Below are 18,672 nucleotides of genomic sequence, written 5' to 3'. Positions count from 1 at the left end.
TCGTCAGGGGGGGACTCTACCATACAGTACGTTTCAGCCTGCATCGTCAGGGGGGGACTCTACCGTACAGTACGTTTCAGCCTGCATCGCCAGGGGGGGACTCTACCGTACAGTACATTTCAGCCTGCATCACCGGGGGGACTAACATACAGTATGTGTCAGCCGGCATCATCAGTGTCTTCGGCATCATTAAAATGAAGACTTAATTTTATCAAATAAATTCTCCGTAATTATTATTACGTGATTAAACTAACTTAATCATGTAAACGTGGTTATCGAGGTAAGCTGGTCTGAAGATAAATTCCCAAGGTGGGGGTTATATTCGGACGAGCAGAAAGGGGCTGTCTCATGACGCCAGATCAATGTCTGTGCTCATGGGGCGGGCCAATGATTTAGTTAATCTCCAAAGGGAATTGGAGTTTCCTTCATTAAACAGTTTAAAATCACATTACATAATTTCACAAATAGTTTCATCTTTACTCATTAATTTTATACAACAATTAGATGCAAGCCTCACAACTGAGACTCTTGTATTAATAGGGTTATGGTAATGTGGCTGTACTGTCTCTCATGAGTTTCACAAAATTGTACAAAATGGACCAGTTCGTAGCTGGCTACTTCATTGACCATTTATACATTCTCCAGAACATGAATATTGTTCAGTTCTCAAGTTCTGTGAGGTGGAAGAAGTTCATTTGTTCTCTCTATGAAAACACTCTCTCTTATACTCTGGCCATGAGGTGAGAACTCAAGGAATTTATGACCTGCCTAACAGAGCCTGGTGTAGGGGGAAGAGAGAGAGGGGGATGGTGCAGAGAGAGGGGGATGGTGCTCGCTGTACCCAAAGAGGGCAACATCATGACACTACCATACACTACTTGTCAGCTGGCATCGTCAGGGGGGACTCTACCGTACAGTACCGGTCAGCTGGCATCATCAGGAGGGACTCTACCATACAGTACGTGTCAGCTGGCATCGTCAGGGGGCACTCTACCATACACTACGTGTCAGTTGGCATCATCAGGTGGGACTCTACCGTACAGTACAGGGGCGGAAATCCCGGGGAGGACGGGGGGGACACGACCCCCCCATCCTGGGAAAAATATGATTTGTCCCCCCCAATATATCACTGAAACATAACTATGTAATTTAAATAATATTAATAATACGCAATGAAAACAATTGTGCTGATTATAGACACTTAATAGTGCGTTTTTAAGTTTCAAAAGATTGCAACCCCCCCACCCTTTGCCTTACAATGGTTTGATCCACTGCCAGTTCCTTAGCTTGCTAGGTAACAGAGAGGTCGTTTCTACTGTCTGAAAGGCACTCAATGCACATAACTGACGTGAGGTTAATCCAGTCAATCGCGCACACACACTAGCTGAATATGCAGAGCTAGCGTGCAAATATTAACTATTAAGCTAGCTAGTACCTATTCCATTTATGTGGCATCGTCAAAGATGGAATCAGCATGCAGATGATGTAAGTTAGTGCTTCAAAGTCCCTGTGATAAGGTTAGCGATAAACTGAAATCCAAACTGAACAGAACTACACTCTCTTCTACCATTGTCTTAAATATATTTAATGGTCTCGTTGCAAAAGCTAAATTGTCGCAAGTGAACTTTTATTTATTTATTTTATTTCACCTTTATTTAACCCGGGTAGCAAAGATTATAGCAAACACCACTGAAACTGAATTGGTGCTCGCTAGCTTTGCAAATTCAGCTATTGTTGGAAGCCAGCCAATATGAAACAAACTATTAAAATTACAAAAGGTTGCAGCATATGTTGTGTAAATGGTGAACTCATACAGCTGTCAACTCTTGTCATTTTAATCCGTTTCACATTTGCTAGCTACCTTTTAGATCGAAGCCCAAATAGAATGATAGAAGATGATAGAAGCCCATCTCCTACTGTAAATAACCTACACACTGTGTGTGTGTGTGTGTGTAGCCAGCCAGCCAGCCAGGTAGAAAAATGGCAGAAAAATAAAAGACGGACATTAGAGTATTTTTCAATACACCAAAACGCATAGTAAGAACCCTAGTAGCCTAATATCTCAAAGACTAGTCGATAAAATGTTCATAAGAAAGAAATTAAATTCTAATGGAAATGTTTCACAATGATGTCATTAGGCAGAACAGGCAACAGATGGCACACAGACAGCAGAGTTGGGGACAGATATGCAGGGACAGACTGGCAGAGACAGGGAGTCTCAGGTAAGTTTGTTGAGTCTTTGTTTGGCAACATTATGAAAGGTTCTCAATTTTTTTGACTTGTAAAATAGGAACATAATTGGAAAATGCCAAGGATACCCCCACTCTCAACTTAAACTGGTGACTGAACTAAGATTTGTTAAAGGCAATGGTATTGCTGTTGTGATTAGTTGTGTAGTTTTGGGTACCGGTAGTTAGGAGTACGGCAAACACCTTATTTCTTTGGTTCCTCAATATACATTTACCATATTACAATGTAGGCTATGTGTTACAGCACTACTTTTGGTGTCCCCCTCAGGAATTGCTCTTGAGAAAATTTCATGTAATTGTCCCCTCCAAAGTTGATATCACATTTTCGCCCCTGGTACAGTACCGGTCAGCTGGCATCATCAGGGGGGACTCTACCGTACAGTACCGGTCAGCTGGCATCGTCAGGGGGGACTCTACCGTACAGTACAAGTCAGCTGGCATCATCAGGAGGGACTCTACGTATTTGTCATTTTGTGATTAGTTTGTCTAAGCCACTCTGCGCTCTGTTCTGCTCCACTCGTCCTAATGAAGAACGTGCTGTCTGCTCTCCCAGTCACTGAGATGCTTGTGACGTCACAGCATGAATGGCTGCCACATAAACATGCTGAAGCCAGCAGATAACCTGCACAGGAATTATTTATTCAGAGAACAATGTGACATTGACAGGGAGGGAGAGAAACTGTCTTAATGTTTTATCCCACCCTCTTCTCCCCTCATCCTCCCATCCTTCAGACAAATGCCATCCTCCTTCGCTGATGACCGGAACTGAAACGTTATAAATCAGAAGCAATCCATTCTTCATACTGGTCTGGTGCTAGTTCAAATGGTCTTTCTACCTCAGGTATTCTGTGTCCTCAGCAGAGTATTTCCTGACCACCATTAACCAGGCGACCATAGGTCAATATTAAGGTCAAAGCAAGTTGCAAATAACAGTTTCTTATCAGATCACCCCTCTCATGCAAGGTCTCCTCTCTCTCGCTCTCTCTCTCTCTCTGTGTATTTCCCTTTACTACAGGTGGGCCAAAGGAGGCAACGTGATCAAGGAGGTCTCTGGGGACACTTATGAGGTCATTGTGGACCACTCCTTCTTCACTGAGCCGGTCTCCTGTGAGGTCACCAACCCTCTGGGCAGCACCAACATAAGCCGCAACGTCGACGTCTACTGTGAGTGCTACTAATGTGTTGCTCTTTCTGTGATGATGTCCAGCCAACGTTATGCATCCTATTTAGATTATAGACATTCTGTATCTGACCGTTAATAGAGTATTCTGTTGTGGTGCTGGTGGTGTATTGATTAGATGCTGACTGGGTGGCTCTCTGTGTTCTGGCAGTTGGTCCACGCATGGCTGCAGAGCCCCAGTCCTTACAGGTGGATCTAGGGTCTGATGCTGTGTTCAACTGTGCCTGGACGGGAAACCCCTCCCTCACAATCGTCTGGATGAAGAGGGGCTCTGGAGTGGTATGTATTCCCATATTCAATGTCTTTCATCATTTATTGTATATGTTTTGACTAGGTGCAATACACTATAGATTGGAACAATCAGGTTAGCCAATACTTTCAATGTCATTTAATTTATAGTGATATATTTTCCACAACCACCCTCATATCATGCTGGCCACAACAGTAACTTCATTAACTATTCTATTTGAAAACCTAAAATATCTAACACTATAGGTAATTCAGGATTCATGTGACCAAGCAGTGCCCTTTGAGCTTAAATCAGTTTTTTTCAAAGTCTCATTAATCAAAAAATCCAGAGGCAGCTAGCGGTTCGGGCTCGTTAGTGCCCCTGCTCCCTGAATACTGACTGGAGATGTGTTGAGGTGAGCATAGGGGCATGCAATTGATCTGCCAGTCAGGCTCATTCCTCAACTCCGTATACGTCAACCATCAGAGCCTGGAGATCAAAACCGCCCCTCTCTCATATGAGCCTGGTCCCAAATTGGATTTTAATAATAGAAGAGAGGTGGCCTTTAAGTCGTTAAGAGGAGCACGGGCTGCTATGTGCTACCTCAAATGTGAAGGTGACCTCTTGCTGCTAATTCAGTGACCCTTAACCTCTGTGTGGCAGGTACTAAGCAATGAGAACATCCTGACACTCAAGGCTGTGAGGCAGGAAGATGCTGGGAAATATGTGTGCCGTGCCGTGGTCCCGCGAGTCGGCGCCGGGGAGAAGGAGGTTTCTCTCACCGTCAACGGTAAGTGTCAAGCAGGTCAGGAATGTTTTGGAAGGTTTGGGGGTCACATCTGCTAAGAAGAAAGTCATTTGTCACTGGTTTACACACAAAAACACATCTTTACCCCAAGGACTCTCCAACAATACAGTGAAAGGAGAAAGTTTGCTATTGGGCCTCAGAGTGTCCAGGTCTTTAAGCTCTGAATAAATCTTTGTGGTGAGGCCGTCTCTCAATGTATTTACAATAGAAGAAGGGTTCAAATTCAACTCTGCAGACATGTCTGCTACAGTGTAGTAGACTACAGCAGAGAGATTCACAGCATTATTGAAACTGCAAGCGTAGTAACAGATGCGATAAAATTAATTTCCTTTACACTTTATTTTCCATTATGTTTCATCAGTCCTTATTAAAAAAGACACAGGGATGGATGGATAAATATAGCTAGCACATCCAGGATGTAGCCTTATGTTCCTTAAGACAGGAAATGTGCTTAATGCAGATTAGATTCTGAAGGAGTTGAGGAGAGGGAGGTTGGCATTTTCAGGCAGTGACTGACTAATGAATGTCGGGGAATGGAATGGTGGGAGACCCGGCAACTCTCAGACAAATGACTTCATTAACACCGCTTGGTATTCACAGAGTGCGCATTAGCGTTGCAGCAGCCTTCAGTGGCAGAATTGACACGTTCTTTAAAGGACTTTTTCTCACCACGTCCGTTTGCATGGGGTGATAGATAGAAGAAAGGAGGTTGAGATGAATGTTTAGCTGAGGTATTGTCCTCAACAATATATTGGATATCTTGAATGCAAACGTACAATGTCTGTCGTTAGCGGCGTTGTTGCTAGATTGGGACTGAATATACATCAAGTACCAAACATTACTTATTTTCAAACTTGTACAGTAGCTGTGCATAAAAGAGAATGGCATGCAAATGTCTCCTTCGGCATTGGATTGCAACCGCTAGTGTGTGCTGTGAGACCCTTTCCTATCCATCGCCTAGTTCTGTTCAAGATCAGAGCTCCACTAGTATGGAGCAAAGTCATTCCTAATTAACATCTTAACAGTTTTGTTTCATCCCAGCATCCTTTTTACTGTCTGAACTAGTAAACAAAATCTCTGTTCAGGTTTATTTTCCATTTCATGTGTTCTTTCTTTTATGTACAACTATCTATGGGAATTGCATTACCGTAAATTCCGGACTATAAGCCGCAACTTTTTTCCCAGGCTTTGAACCTCGCGGCTTAAACAATGACGCGAGGTTCAAAGATTATTGGATTTTCCCCGCTTTCAATTTTTTTTCTCCAAAAAAACACATTCTGTGACGTGCTCAGTTTTTTGGCGGCATGAAGCTTTCATTTGACCAATGAAATTTGCGAACGGGTTAAGGTCAAACAACTTTTTTGTTTACTGTTTAGATTAAATCGAGCGCTCTCAAACTTCCCATCATTCTGATTACGGTAGTAATTTTGTCACCCTCATCATGGCAAAGACACGGAGAAATGCATATGATGCAGCTTTCAAGTTGAAGGCGATTGATCTGGCTGTTGGAAAAGGAAATACAGCTGCTGCACGGGAGCTTGGTCTTAATGAGTCGATGATAAGACGTTGGAAACAGCAGCGTGAGGAATTGACTCAGTGCAAAAAGAGAACTAAAGCTTACTGCAAATTTTTTATTTTTGTTACAAGCCGTGTTTCGTTAAAGCCTATTTATTTTTGTTACAAGCCGTGTTTCGTTAAAGCCTGTGTAAAGTTAATTTGTTTCAATGTACCGGTAGGCACCTGCGGTTTATAGACATGTGCGGCTTATTTATGTTCAAAATAAAAACATTTTTTAAATTCAGTGGGTGCGCTTAATAGTCCGGAAATTACGGTACTTCTGTATACAACACTATATATGATAACAGAACTCATAGGACACTCATCGTGAAAAATAACGAAGCGGAAAACGTTTACTTGGTCTCTATAGACTTCAGTCAAGTGTTACCCACTTCTTTATCGGTCTTTGACTTCTCTTTTATTTTGTTATGTTCTCCTGTTCTTCTGCCTCTTTTGCCTCATGGCCTGAATCTGTCTCAGACATTAAAAAGCCACATCATTTTTTAACTTTTGAATAATTTAAATCCACGCTTTCTGAAAACCACAGAAGGGGTCCTCAGACAAAATGTTCACATTTCTACCCTACCAAGTCCTCTCAGTGAATCCGATTGTCAAGCCGACAAAGTACAAACAGAGTCTTTGAAGTTGCAGCACGTGGAAAGGACTCTCCGACGGTTTGCTGCTTGATTGTTTTAAGTTGTCGTCTTTATGGCAGATGAAGCTTCATCCTCCTCACCCTCATCAACCTGCAGTCTTTGACATCCAATAGGATCCATTTGGCTCTGACAGTCAGAGAAAGTCATGAATGATGACCGTGCATTTTGGGAGACTGCCTTGATCATGTGTCAGAATGACTGAGGAATACTCAAGAGTATATGCTCAGTGTGGTGGAGTGTGTGTGTATGTGTTTGATGTTTTGCTATTTGCTTCCCGTCGCTTATGCCTGGATAATTTTACCCAAACAATTAAAATCCATGTGTTTAGAATTTGTCAATATGTTCTTTCCTCCATTGCATGTCAACGACTCCCACTGTGCAGCAACACAGACAAGAGAATCCTCTCCTTCCCTGGGGACTGGTGTAATTTAATTATAATCAAACAGCTAGCAGGGGAGGCAGTTTATGTTGAAGTCACTAATGGATACATATCGCTCACCCTAGTTTAACATCCTCACACAGTCAGTCTGAGCTTCAATATTTGTTTGAGTGAAGTTATGGTGTTGTGCTTGTTCTTTTGATCGTATGTTCAATGCATCCTGATACATTGTACGCACACAGGGGAAAAAAAAATAGTAGGTATATGTGTGAATATATGCATGAGATTGGTAGCGTGCATGTGTTTCTGTCTCTATCAAAGAACATATATATCATATATATTATATTTGAATGAGTGTTGGTTCGTAGAGGTATGAGTCCGTCCATATTTCCACGTGTGTATGTCTTGGTGTCTGTCTGTCTGTCTGTCTGTCTGTCTGTCTGTCTGTCTGTCTGTCTGTCTGTCTGTCTGTCTGTCTGTCTGTCTGTCTGTCTGTCTGTCTGTCTGTCTGTCTGTCTGTCTGTCTGTCTGTCTGTCTGTCTGTCTGTCTGTCTGTCTGTCTGTCTGTCTGTCTGTCTGTCTGTCTGTCTGTCTGTCTGTCTGTCTGATCAGATGTCAGGCAGCCCAGGGAGAGGGAGCACATTAACACATTAATGGAGAAAGTGGCCCGATGAGCCTTTTAGTCTCCCACAGGGCATCTTGTTGTTGAAGTTTTTTTTCCTTCTCCCAGATATAGTCTTTATATGCTCAATAAATTAGCATTTAATTCCTTCTCCAAGTGCCAAGACAGACATTTAAAAAAACAGATCAAATGAATAATTCAGTAGAGAAATGCCATTCAAATAGATGTGACAGAGTAACACAGTAACACAGCTCTGAGGTGCTTTGAAATGAGCTGTTGCAAGGAAGCACAAAATGACATCTTTTCAAAGCTCAGACTATACTTCCAACTCTGGAAGTGGAAATGCAAGGCCTGGTCTCGACAAGGTGATGAACAAACGATAACAAAGATTCAGATTGTGAGGCGGCACACTCCATAGCCTCCCCGCCTCTCTAAACAAACGTCTCATACCGTATCGACTGTGTCCACTGACAGTTGGAGTAGTGTAGTTGTGCTACTCACACCATCCACCAACTCCCTCTCTCTCTGATCACACTGTCTGTGCATGCATGCACGCATGCGCGCACACACACACACACACACACACACACACACACACACACACACACACACACACACACACACACACACACACCTCCCTATCCTCTGGAGGAGCCACCACACCCCAGTTGTCTGAAGCAGGGAGATAAAACCATCTAATTATATTCCTCATTTGCAGCCCTGATCCACAGAGCAGATTCTCCTGAGTCACCAGCGCTCGCCTTGTTCAACCCGGGAGGAATAGATCTGAGTGTGTTTACCACAGGAACCCATTCCAGCCACACACACTCCCACGCACACACATTCTTATGCATGCAACCACACTGACAAATCCGCACAGGTCCACACAGACCGGACCCCCCATGCCAGTCCACCATAGGCTACTAAGACAGTGGTGTTGGGGCATAGTGCTCAATGCAGTGCTGTTAGTTTGCAGCAATCATTCCACAGCGGCAGCAAACTAGCTCCCAGTCTCCTGCATGCAGTAGCATACCAAGACACCATCTGCCAGAATCTCATTAAAATGCTAATTTATTTTAATAGGAAACAGGTAATAAACTGCAATTATGTATCGGCAGAGAGAACGGAAACGGGTTGGAGGGAAGTTGGTAGGAAGCTCACCTTCTTACTAATGAAGTTGTTTCCCCACTACACTATACTTAAACCTCTTAAATCACTAGAAATTGTTTTTTCAATGTTTTTAATGGCTGTTTAAGATGATAGACTGCTTCCTCTGTTGTCGTGAGGGAGGACTGGAGGTTATCCGATTGATGGCATCGCTGCGGGTCAAAGTGCAAGACTCTGGAGAGCTAAATTGATGTGCAGAGACACAGGGAGGAGTGGAATCTCTCCGCAATGACATTTCTCCCATCATGATTACGCCCATATAAATGCCTCTCCACTCGCCACCATGACCCTTATCTTAGTGGGAGAAATCAAGGGCACCATAAATCAACTTTTCAGAATGAAGGCTGGGCCCACATGGATGCCCTTCATACAGCCCTGACATGCCCTTGGTGATATTGTGGAGGTTAGATGAGATGTTCCTATCAAACCACAATTCAATCCTCAGTGCCGGAAGTCCAAAATTGGCGTTTACTGCCGGCATTCCGAGTCGGTTGGAAATTGGAAGTAGGGTTTTCTGTGAGAAAGAAAGCTGTTCGGGGTATACCGCTTAACTGACTGCGGCACAACTTGATTGAATCAGTATTACATGGCATTTTTTAACCATTATTTAACTAGGCAAGTCAGTTGAGAACAAATTCTTATTTACAATGATGGCCTACCCCAGCCAAATCCTAACCCGGATGACGCTGGGCCAATTGTGCGCCACACTATGGGACTCCCAATAATGGCATGTTGTGATACAGCCTGGAATTGAACCAGGGTCTGTAGTGACACCTCTAGCCCTGAAATGCAGTGCCTTAGACTGCTGTGCCCCTCAGGACCATGAACCCAAAGGAATCTGTAAGTGGTTGATTTTGGTAATGTGTGGGTTTGTGATTGGCCTTCATGGTACAGTGTTGATATGTTCTCCTTTGTGCCCTCTCCACAGGCCCACCCACCATCTCCAGTACCCAGACACATCAGGCTCTCCACGGGGAGAAGGGAGAGATCAAGTGCTTCATCCGGAGCACTCCACCTCCAGACCGCATTGTGAGTATCACCAACACCACTTCCTTCAAAATGTATCTCTTCTACTTATCTCTACTGGCCACAGCATTGCATGGTATATGGGTTGCATTATGGCCATGGTGCCCTGACAGCGTGCCTCTTGCGTTATTAGCATTTGATTACACCATCTAAGAACACATGCAATACAAGTGACAAGTTGTATTCATACAACAATAAACGGTTAGAATACTATTATACTCATTAAACTGATATCTTTCTCAAAACAAATCAAATTCAAATCAAATTTTATTGGTCACATACACATGATTGGCAGATGCTATTGCGGGTGTAGCGATAAGCACAAGCATTTCACTACACCCGCAATAACATCTGCTAATCACGTGTATGTGACCAATAAAATTTAATTTGAATTTGATTTGAGAAAGATAGCAGTTTAATGAATATAACAGTATTCTAACCATTTATTGTTGTATGAATAAGAAGGCATGAAGCATGGCAAGCTTAGACCCTTAATTTCTCATTTAATGCATGCTGATGCTCTGTTAGCACAGATCCCATTAAGATTTATGGCCCTTAGATAAACAGCTTACTCTCAGAGCCCTCTCTTGTTCCATTAACTGTGTGTGTGTGCATGTGTGTGTGTGCGCGTGTGTGTACACATGTGAGTTTACATGTGAGTGTGTATGTTTTTGCATAATTGCAATATACTAATTAGTGTTTTGTGTATTGAGGATGGCCATCAATTTGCTGCATAATTAATATGATGTTGATTTGATGGGAGGGTCTAAAGAGGCATATTTATCCAGGATAAATGTGAAAGTAATTTTGCTTTCATGCTTATGAATATGATTTAACAACCAGAATAGTGCTTGCAATTTATCCTCTTTGTTTGCAATCAATTGTTGTCAATTAGAACAGTACAGGGAAGTCCTCCCCCCTCATGTTTAACTTGTGATTCCCTTACAGGCCTGGTCATGGAAGGAGACAGTGCTGGAGTCAGGGACGTCTGGCCGTTACACAGTGGAGACGGTCAGCACTGAGGAAGGGGTCATCTCTACTCTGACCATGAGTAACATCGTCCCTGCAGACTTCCAGACCATCTACAACTGCACAGCCTGGAACAGCTTTGGTTCTGACACGGAGATCATCCGCCTCAAGGAACAAGGTGGGAGCCAAGGTTCGACAGGTTCCACCTCTACTTTAACACTGTGATGGCCGTGGTTTTAGTGTAGTGTAGAGACAAATAGAGTAGTGATATGTTGTGTGTGTGTGTAGTGTGTGTGTGTGTGTGTGTGTGTGTGTGTGTGTGTGTGTGTGTGTGTGTGTGTGTGTGTAAACGAACATGAGAGTATGAACGTCAATGGATTTGATGGGTTTACAACTGTTCAACCAACCATTATCACAAATCACAATGAAACCTGCATGCACTATTCAGTGTTTAGGCGTTGACAACACCCATCTCGTTTGTGTGGGACATTTTTGTTGTGTCTGGTTTATCAGCACTTCACATTATTTCGCTTTAGGACAATAGGATGACCCAGACTGTTGAAATTATCTAGTTAAGATAAGGTACAAGTGCGGTTAGTAAAAGCCTTTAATTGTCTGGCTGGGTTTCATAGCTGGATGTGTTGCTCTGTCTTTTCAATGGTGAAGATTTGTTTGTATTCACTCTCCATAAATGATCATGTATTGCTGGCTTATTTGACAGGGACATTGATTAATGAAGGCATTAAATAGACGTTAATGCTGGGGTTAAGCCACTCTGTTCTGTTGCATTTGTATAAAGTGCAGGGAGGTAATTCATGTAGGTGGGTTGGAATCAGGCCACTCATAGATACTTTAAATGGATTCTTCAAGATGTTTGCATTGAAGCCCTTTATCTACTGTACTTACCCAGAGTCAGATGAACTCGTACATACCATTTTAATGTCTCTGTCCAGTATGATGCTAACAATGCTAACTACTGTAGCGTCAGCGAAATGACTGAACGTCTACAGGAGCATGCTAGCTGTTCCCATAGATTTCCAGTCATTGCGTTAATGCCAATTTAGTAATTGCGCTACTTCCTTCAAACTGCATGCAGAGACAAAGATGATATCCACAAGTTAATCTGACTCTGGGGAACAAGATAAAGGGCTTCATTGCCAAAATCTCAAAGTATCCCTTAAAGGATTAGGCTGATTCAACTCACAGCCCTGTTGCTATTTAACAACTCAATAAAAAAAACACTCAGCCACTTCTGTAAATGAGGATGAATTAAATGTGAATGGAAGGAATCAGCACTGTAATAATAAATACACCATATATACAAAAGTATGTGGACACCCTTTCAAAACTGTGGATTTGGCTTAATTAACTGGTTTCCATGGCTGAGCAGCCACCCACAAGCCTAAGATTACCATGCACAATGCCAAGCGTCGGCTGGAGTGGTGTAAAGCTCACCGCCATTGGACTCTGGAGCAGTGGAAACGCGTTCTCTGGAGTGAATCCCGCCTCACCATCTGGCAGTTCGACGGACAAATCTTGGTTTGGAATAATGGTCTGGAGCTGTTTTTCATGATCCGGGCTAGGCCCCTTACTTCCAGTGAAGGGAAATCTTAACGCTACAGCATGTGCTTCCAACTTTGTGGCAACAGTTTACAGAATGCCCTTTCCTGTTTCAGCATGATAAAGCCCCCATGCACAAAGTGAGGTCCATAAAGAAATGGATTGTCGAGATCGGTGTGGAAGAACTTGACTGGCCTGCACAGAGCCCTGACCTAAACTCCATCGAACACCTTTGAGATGAATTGGAATGCCGGATGCGAGCCAGACCTAATCGCTCAAGATCAGTGCCTGACCTCACTATGCTCTTGTGGCTGAATGGAAGCAAATCCCCGCAGAAATGTTCCAATATCTAGTGAAAAGCAGCAAAAGGGGGACCAACTCCATATTAATCCCCATGATTTTGGAATGAGATGTTTGATGAGCGGGTGTCCACATACTTTTGGTCATGTAGTGTATGTTAAAATGTATATATATATATATTTCTTATGTTAGCCACCAAAACATTTGGGGAAATATTTATGATTAATATGTTATGGAGATGTGTGTATTTGTAAAACTAAGTAATGTCTTTATTATTTTACAATGGAATTGTTTGAACTTTGGTCCTCATTTTACATGTTTGTATTTATGTATACTTTATATGTGTTTTGTCATCCACAGAGTCTCTCCCGGTGGCGGTCATCATCGGGGTGGCAGTCGGGGCCTTAGTAGCTTTCATCGTCCTCATGGGAACCATCGGAGCTTTCTGTTGTACCCGCTCTCAGAGAAGTACGTATCACTGTACCTGTGTCACCCAATGCATGCCAAAGCTTAATGAGGCATGGTCCTCAGGAAGAGATAGACAGGGTGTGAGGGCTCATGTCTCATAATTGAGCAGTATAACTTACCACACTATTAATTGCTGGCTACAGTTACTTCCATCCTTTCTCATATTCAAATCAAAACTCCATCCCTAACAGTGCCTCAGGTTAGAAACAGTCAGCCATTGCGCTTTGCTAAAATTGTGTTGCTGCGTGCGAGGGACCTTTTACCTGTGTGGGACCTTTTACTTGCGTTCAGCATGTTGTTGTTGTATACCACAGAGGAAGCGCACCTGGTTATGCCCTCACTACCCGTCTCCATCTGTGCTCACCAGAGAGAGCTTGCAAGCAAAATTAAGACAGAAAGTAAGACTTTGTTATACGACAGTATGAACTGCACATCTGAAACTGGCCTGATGGTGGCTCATTTAGGACAATGCTTACAGTTGAAGTCAGAAGTTTACATACACCTTAGCCAAATTTGCCAAATCAGTTTTTCACAATTCCTGACATTTAATCCTATTTTCAAATTCCCTGTATTAGGTCAGTTGGGATCAACACTTTATTTTAAGAATGTGAAAATGTCAGAATAATAGTAGAGAGAATTTTTTATTTCAGCTTTTATTTCTTTCATCACATTCCCAGTGGGTCAGAAGTTTACATGATACCAAATACTAATTGAGTGTATAGTCTTTAAATTGTTTTAACTTGGGTCAAACGTTTCAGGTAGCCTTCCACAAGCTTCCAACAATAAGTTGGGTGAATTTTGGCCCATTCCTCCTGACAGAGCTGGTGTAACTGAGTCAGGTTTGTAGGATCCTTGCTCGCACACGCCTTTTCAGTTGGATTTTCTGTAAGATTGAGGTCAGGGCTTTGTGATGGCCACTCCAATACCTTGACTTTGTTGTCCTTTTGCCACAACTTGGGAAATATGCTTGGGGTCATTGTCCATTTGGAAGACCAATTTGCGACCAAGCTTTAACTTCTTGACTGATGTCTTGAGATGTTGCTTCAATATATCCCCATAATTTTCCCACCTCATGATGCCATCTATTTTGTGAAGTGCACCAGTCCCTCCTGCAGCAAAGCACCCCCACAACATGATGCTGCCACCCCCAAGCTTCACGGTTGGGATGGTGTTCTTCGGCTTGCAAGCTTCCCCCTTTTTCCCGCAAACATAACGATGGTCATTATGGCCAAACAGTTCTACTTTTGTTTCATCAGACCAGAGGACATTTCTCCAAAAAGTATGATCTTTGTCCCCATGTGCAGTTGCGAACCGTAGTCTGGCTTTTTTTATGGCGGTTTTGGAGCAGTGGTTTCTTCCTTGCTGAGTGGCCTTTCAGGTTATGTTTATATAGGACTCGTTTTACTGTGGAAATAGATACTTTTGTACCTGTTTCGTCCAGCATCTTCACAAGGTCCTTTGCTGTTGTTCTGGGATTGATTTGCACTTTTCGCACCAAAGTACATTAATCCCTAGGAGACAGAACACGTCTCCTTCCTGAGCGGTATGACGGCTGCGTGGTCCCATGGTGTTTGTAGAGATGAATGTGGTACCTTCAGGCATTTGGAAAATGCTCCCAAGGATGAACCAGACTGAACCAGAATTTCTTTCTGAGTTCTTGGCTGATTTATTTTGATTTTCCCATGATGTCAAGCAAAGAGGCACTGAGTTTGAAGGTAGGCCTTGAAATACATCCACAGGTACACCTCGAATTGACTCAAATGATGTCAATTAGCCTATCAGAAGCTTCTAAAGCCATGCCATCATTTTCTGGAATTTTCCAAGCTGTTTAAAGGCACAGTCAACTTAGTGTATGTTAACTTCTGACCCACTGGAATTGTGATACAGTGAATTATAAGTTAAATAATCTGTCTGTAAACAATTGTTGGAAAATTTCTTGTGTCATGCACAAAGTAGATGTCCAAAGTAGACTTGCCAAAACTAGAGTTTGTTCACCAGAAATTTGTGGAGTGGTTGAAAAAATTGTTTTAATGACACCAACCTAAGTGTATGTAAACTTCCGATTTCAACTGTTATGTACTGTACGCAGAAAACAATCTTATCTTAACAACAAAACAAAATAAACTGCATATCTTGCTCTGTATTGATGGGGAAAGTGACTCTTGTCTCAAAAGCCATGTCAAGGGAATTTGAAGTCCAGTGTATTGAAGATATTGGGGGAAGTGCAATGTCTTTGTGAATATTGTGTGTCTTAGCATCTTGAGCTGTAATTTACTGTTGTTTCCATCAGATCTAAAAGGGGTGGTGTCGGCCAAGAACGACATCCGAGTAGAGATTGTTCACAAAGACCACAACGCGGCCCGGGAAAACGAGGAGCACACTGCCATGAAGCAACTGATGGTGAGTGTGAGTGTCCTGCCACCATTTTCACCTGTACCCAATGTAAAAACAACAGAAAACTCTATCCCTTCCAGCCCTCTTCATACTCACAGATAATGAATGCTAATTATCTCTAGGATAGGATTAAAAGCACTGTTCTAGGGCACAAAAGCAACCTGCTGAATAATGGAACAGGACTGAGGTGTGTAGATGTATACACTGTGATCAAGGCACTGTGTTGGCCTATATTTAGAGAACAGGCCCACGTTCTTTCTCCCAGTGAGAGAAAATGCCGCTGTAAGGCGTAGCTATTGAGATGTTGAAACTCGGATGGGGTCGCAGGCAGTTTTAATTATGCCCTCTCTATGCCTATTAAAAAACCCTGCCTCATTTTTGGGAATTACATAAGAACTTTGAAATGGCAAAGGGGCAGGACTATGGTTTTAGCAAGGGGCCTTTGATAATATTATGCTCTGTATCACTTCACGGGAGTTCATGTGTCTGCATGTGATACCTTATATATCGGCATTTCTCTAATGAGATTCATGGATACATTATTTATAGTTACTTGCCCCGACTGAAGTCGAAATGTTATTAGAGAATTTTTCAGAAGGGAAATTCCTGTATTCTGACTGTTTTGATAACGTCAAAGAGACCAAAGAAGCTGCGAGCTCAACACTTCTTTTCATATTTCCGTGCCTTGCCTATGTGCAGGTAGAACGTGGGGAGTTCCAGCAGGAGTCAGTGCTGAAGCAGCTAGAGGTGCTGCAAGAGGATGAGAAAGAGTACCAGAATATCAAGGTAGGTCCAGGAGTATGGAGGATGGAGGGAGGACAGAAGGAGATAGAGGTAGAGAAGGAGAAAGAGGGGAGGATGCAGGAAAGTGGGATCAGACTGATCTTCAACTCAGGACCTTTTTTCCAACCACCTTGGCTTTGGAGAGGATAAGACCAGGAGTCAAATGTATCCAATTAAGGTTTAATTTGATTAATTAGGTGGTCAACAAAGGTGGTGTACAGTATATGGAATCAGGATGCGTCTGGCTCTGGAGGTTAAAAGTGGAGGAGCCATGCTGTAGAATGCAGAACACACTGACACTACCAGCTACCAATGACTTAGAAAGCAAACCATACTAAAAGTACAAAGTACGTACTGTATGTGTATGGCAAAATTACGTTTGTAAACTTCACCAGATAGAGAATCATGTGATGCATTATAATATTCATTAGTCACACTTCGGCAAAGCAGAATCAGTGTTACACTTTTGTAATGAGAGTTCACCATTTCTGCAATCAAATCACTTAAAAAGTGGAAACAAATTTCCAGAGCCATTATATTCAACCAAAACCAATAATGTATCATTCAGTGTGATGATTGCCTCCCTCATATTTTCACTGTAATGAAAGAGCTCTTAATGTGACAAAAATTAAGAGGAAGGTTAGTGTGCTAGAATTTCAGTATGCTCAATCAACAATACTTGTTATGCCAGAGAAGCCCCATTACTGCTGCTTTAGATACAGTTTGGAGGACTTGGTGAGTCTGTGCCTCGGAAGGGAGATGCTTTTAATTTGCCAACACTCTGACAAAAGATATATTACTGTAAGTTAATAGCACTATAACAAACTCAATATCCAGCGCACTATACCTGTCTGGACTTACTGCACAAGCTATGAATATTAAACAATGATCCCTCTGTATAATATAAAGGTGGATATCCTGTACTTTTCTATGTTCATAATGAGGAGAGCAGTAAGCCTATGAATAGAAAGGGATTCCCGCACTGCTTTTGTTCCAGATACTTCTCAGATATGACACCAATTCTTGTTATTTCAACATAAACACTCTCACTTGGAGTGGTATATAAGGCAGTTGAGGATGCTATAGTTAAAACAGACAGGCAAAGAGTCAGTATGGGATGTTTTAACAAGAGGCCCCCTGGATCTCAGATATGCAAATTCCTCAATTAGACAAGCACTGTGCTAACAGCACCATTACCTCACTATTTATGCAGAGTTTAGCACATCTACAGTGTGGGAGATATGGCATTATACTTCTAAAGAAATAAATATTGAAATAAAAACCTCCAAACAAGACGCACAGATAATATCATTAGACTATGGAACAAGCAACTCACTATGAACGATGGCCAATTCAAACTCAGCACACAGAACGCCAAAGCCAATCAGGAGCTGAAAACAAAATTGTGGTCAGGTTTATTTATGCCATTGTACATATGATTGTTTCCCCAGTACCCGAGAGTATTCATCTGGTGTTCTGTCTGTATACCTGTTTCCATTGGACTTGGCTCTTTTGATCCACACTGATGAGTCTGTGTATGGGAGGAGATCACTGTGGACCAGACACCAGATAAGGGAACACAAAGTCTGATAATGACGAGGATTCTTTTAGGTTGTCATAGTTGTGTCATTTGCCCATGATTAGAATGGCTCCTCTGGGATCCAGTATTGTTCTCGTTGGGCTTGACATTTACGTTCATTCTCACAGCCTTGTCCCGGCTGCTTCTTAGCAACAGTATTGTCAAGGCAGGAGCCAGGAGCTGTGTGACAACCTCAACCTCTGCACTGCAGCAATGGCGGCATTGTGCTCATTGGTCTTGACATTCATGTTCATTCTCACAGCCTTGTCACACCTGATTCTTAGCAACAGCAATCACCGAGGCAAGAGCCAGGAGCTGTGACAACAGCAACCTCGGCATGGCAGCCATGGCTCCACACAAGTCATTTATTTTGCACATATCAAATTCAAGACTATGTTTTCACAAACAATTTTGGGCCCAATTAAAACTGGGGAATTAGTGACTGTGAATCATCTGTGAATCATCAAGGCTTGTTAATTAGCAAGTAACATGATTGTAGAGGTTTATGCAGAAGAAGACTAAATCATAATTTTAAGCTTTAGCTATAAAAAAATCCTTATTTATTTGCCAATTTGAATGGTACTTAAAACCAGTTTGACCTTGACACTGGTTAAGCTTTGAGAAGAATAAACACATACAAATAATGGGATGACTTAATTTTCTATGTTTCCCCCCAGAGATGTTCTGCTTTACAGACATTTTCCTTACTAAGAAAAGTAGTTTTTGTCCTCTATTGTGCATTGCCA

The 18,672-nt window shown here is 42.3% G+C and overlaps 1 protein-coding gene across 1 annotated transcript in view; it reads left to right on the top strand.

The window, feature by feature from the left end:
* LOC106612967 (kin of IRRE-like protein 3) overlaps window positions 1–18,672 on the top strand; it is a 224,465-nt gene that overhangs the window by 194,917 nt on the left and 10,876 nt on the right. Inside the window, exons 7-15 of the mRNA XM_082956364.1 lie at window positions 3,265–3,413; window positions 3,581–3,708; window positions 4,322–4,448; window positions 9,776–9,876; window positions 10,822–11,020; window positions 13,063–13,170; window positions 13,485–13,568; window positions 15,461–15,570; window positions 16,264–16,350. Coding sequence (XP_082812490.1) covers window positions 3,265–3,413; window positions 3,581–3,708; window positions 4,322–4,448; window positions 9,776–9,876; window positions 10,822–11,020; window positions 13,063–13,170; window positions 13,485–13,568; window positions 15,461–15,570; window positions 16,264–16,350 — 1,093 coding nt within the window. The remainder of the gene's footprint in view (window positions 1–3,264; window positions 3,414–3,580; window positions 3,709–4,321; window positions 4,449–9,775; window positions 9,877–10,821; window positions 11,021–13,062; window positions 13,171–13,484; window positions 13,569–15,460; window positions 15,571–16,263; window positions 16,351–18,672) is intronic.

The sequence above is a fragment of the Salmo salar genome, chromosome 09, assembly GCF_965601325.2.
Source record: "Salmo salar chromosome 09, fSalSal1, whole genome shotgun sequence".
Classification (NCBI taxonomy): Eukaryota; Metazoa; Chordata; class Actinopteri; order Salmoniformes; family Salmonidae; genus Salmo; species Salmo salar.
The sequence above is the reverse complement of the archived record's forward strand: the minus strand, read 5'-3'. Positions and strand labels throughout refer to the sequence as shown.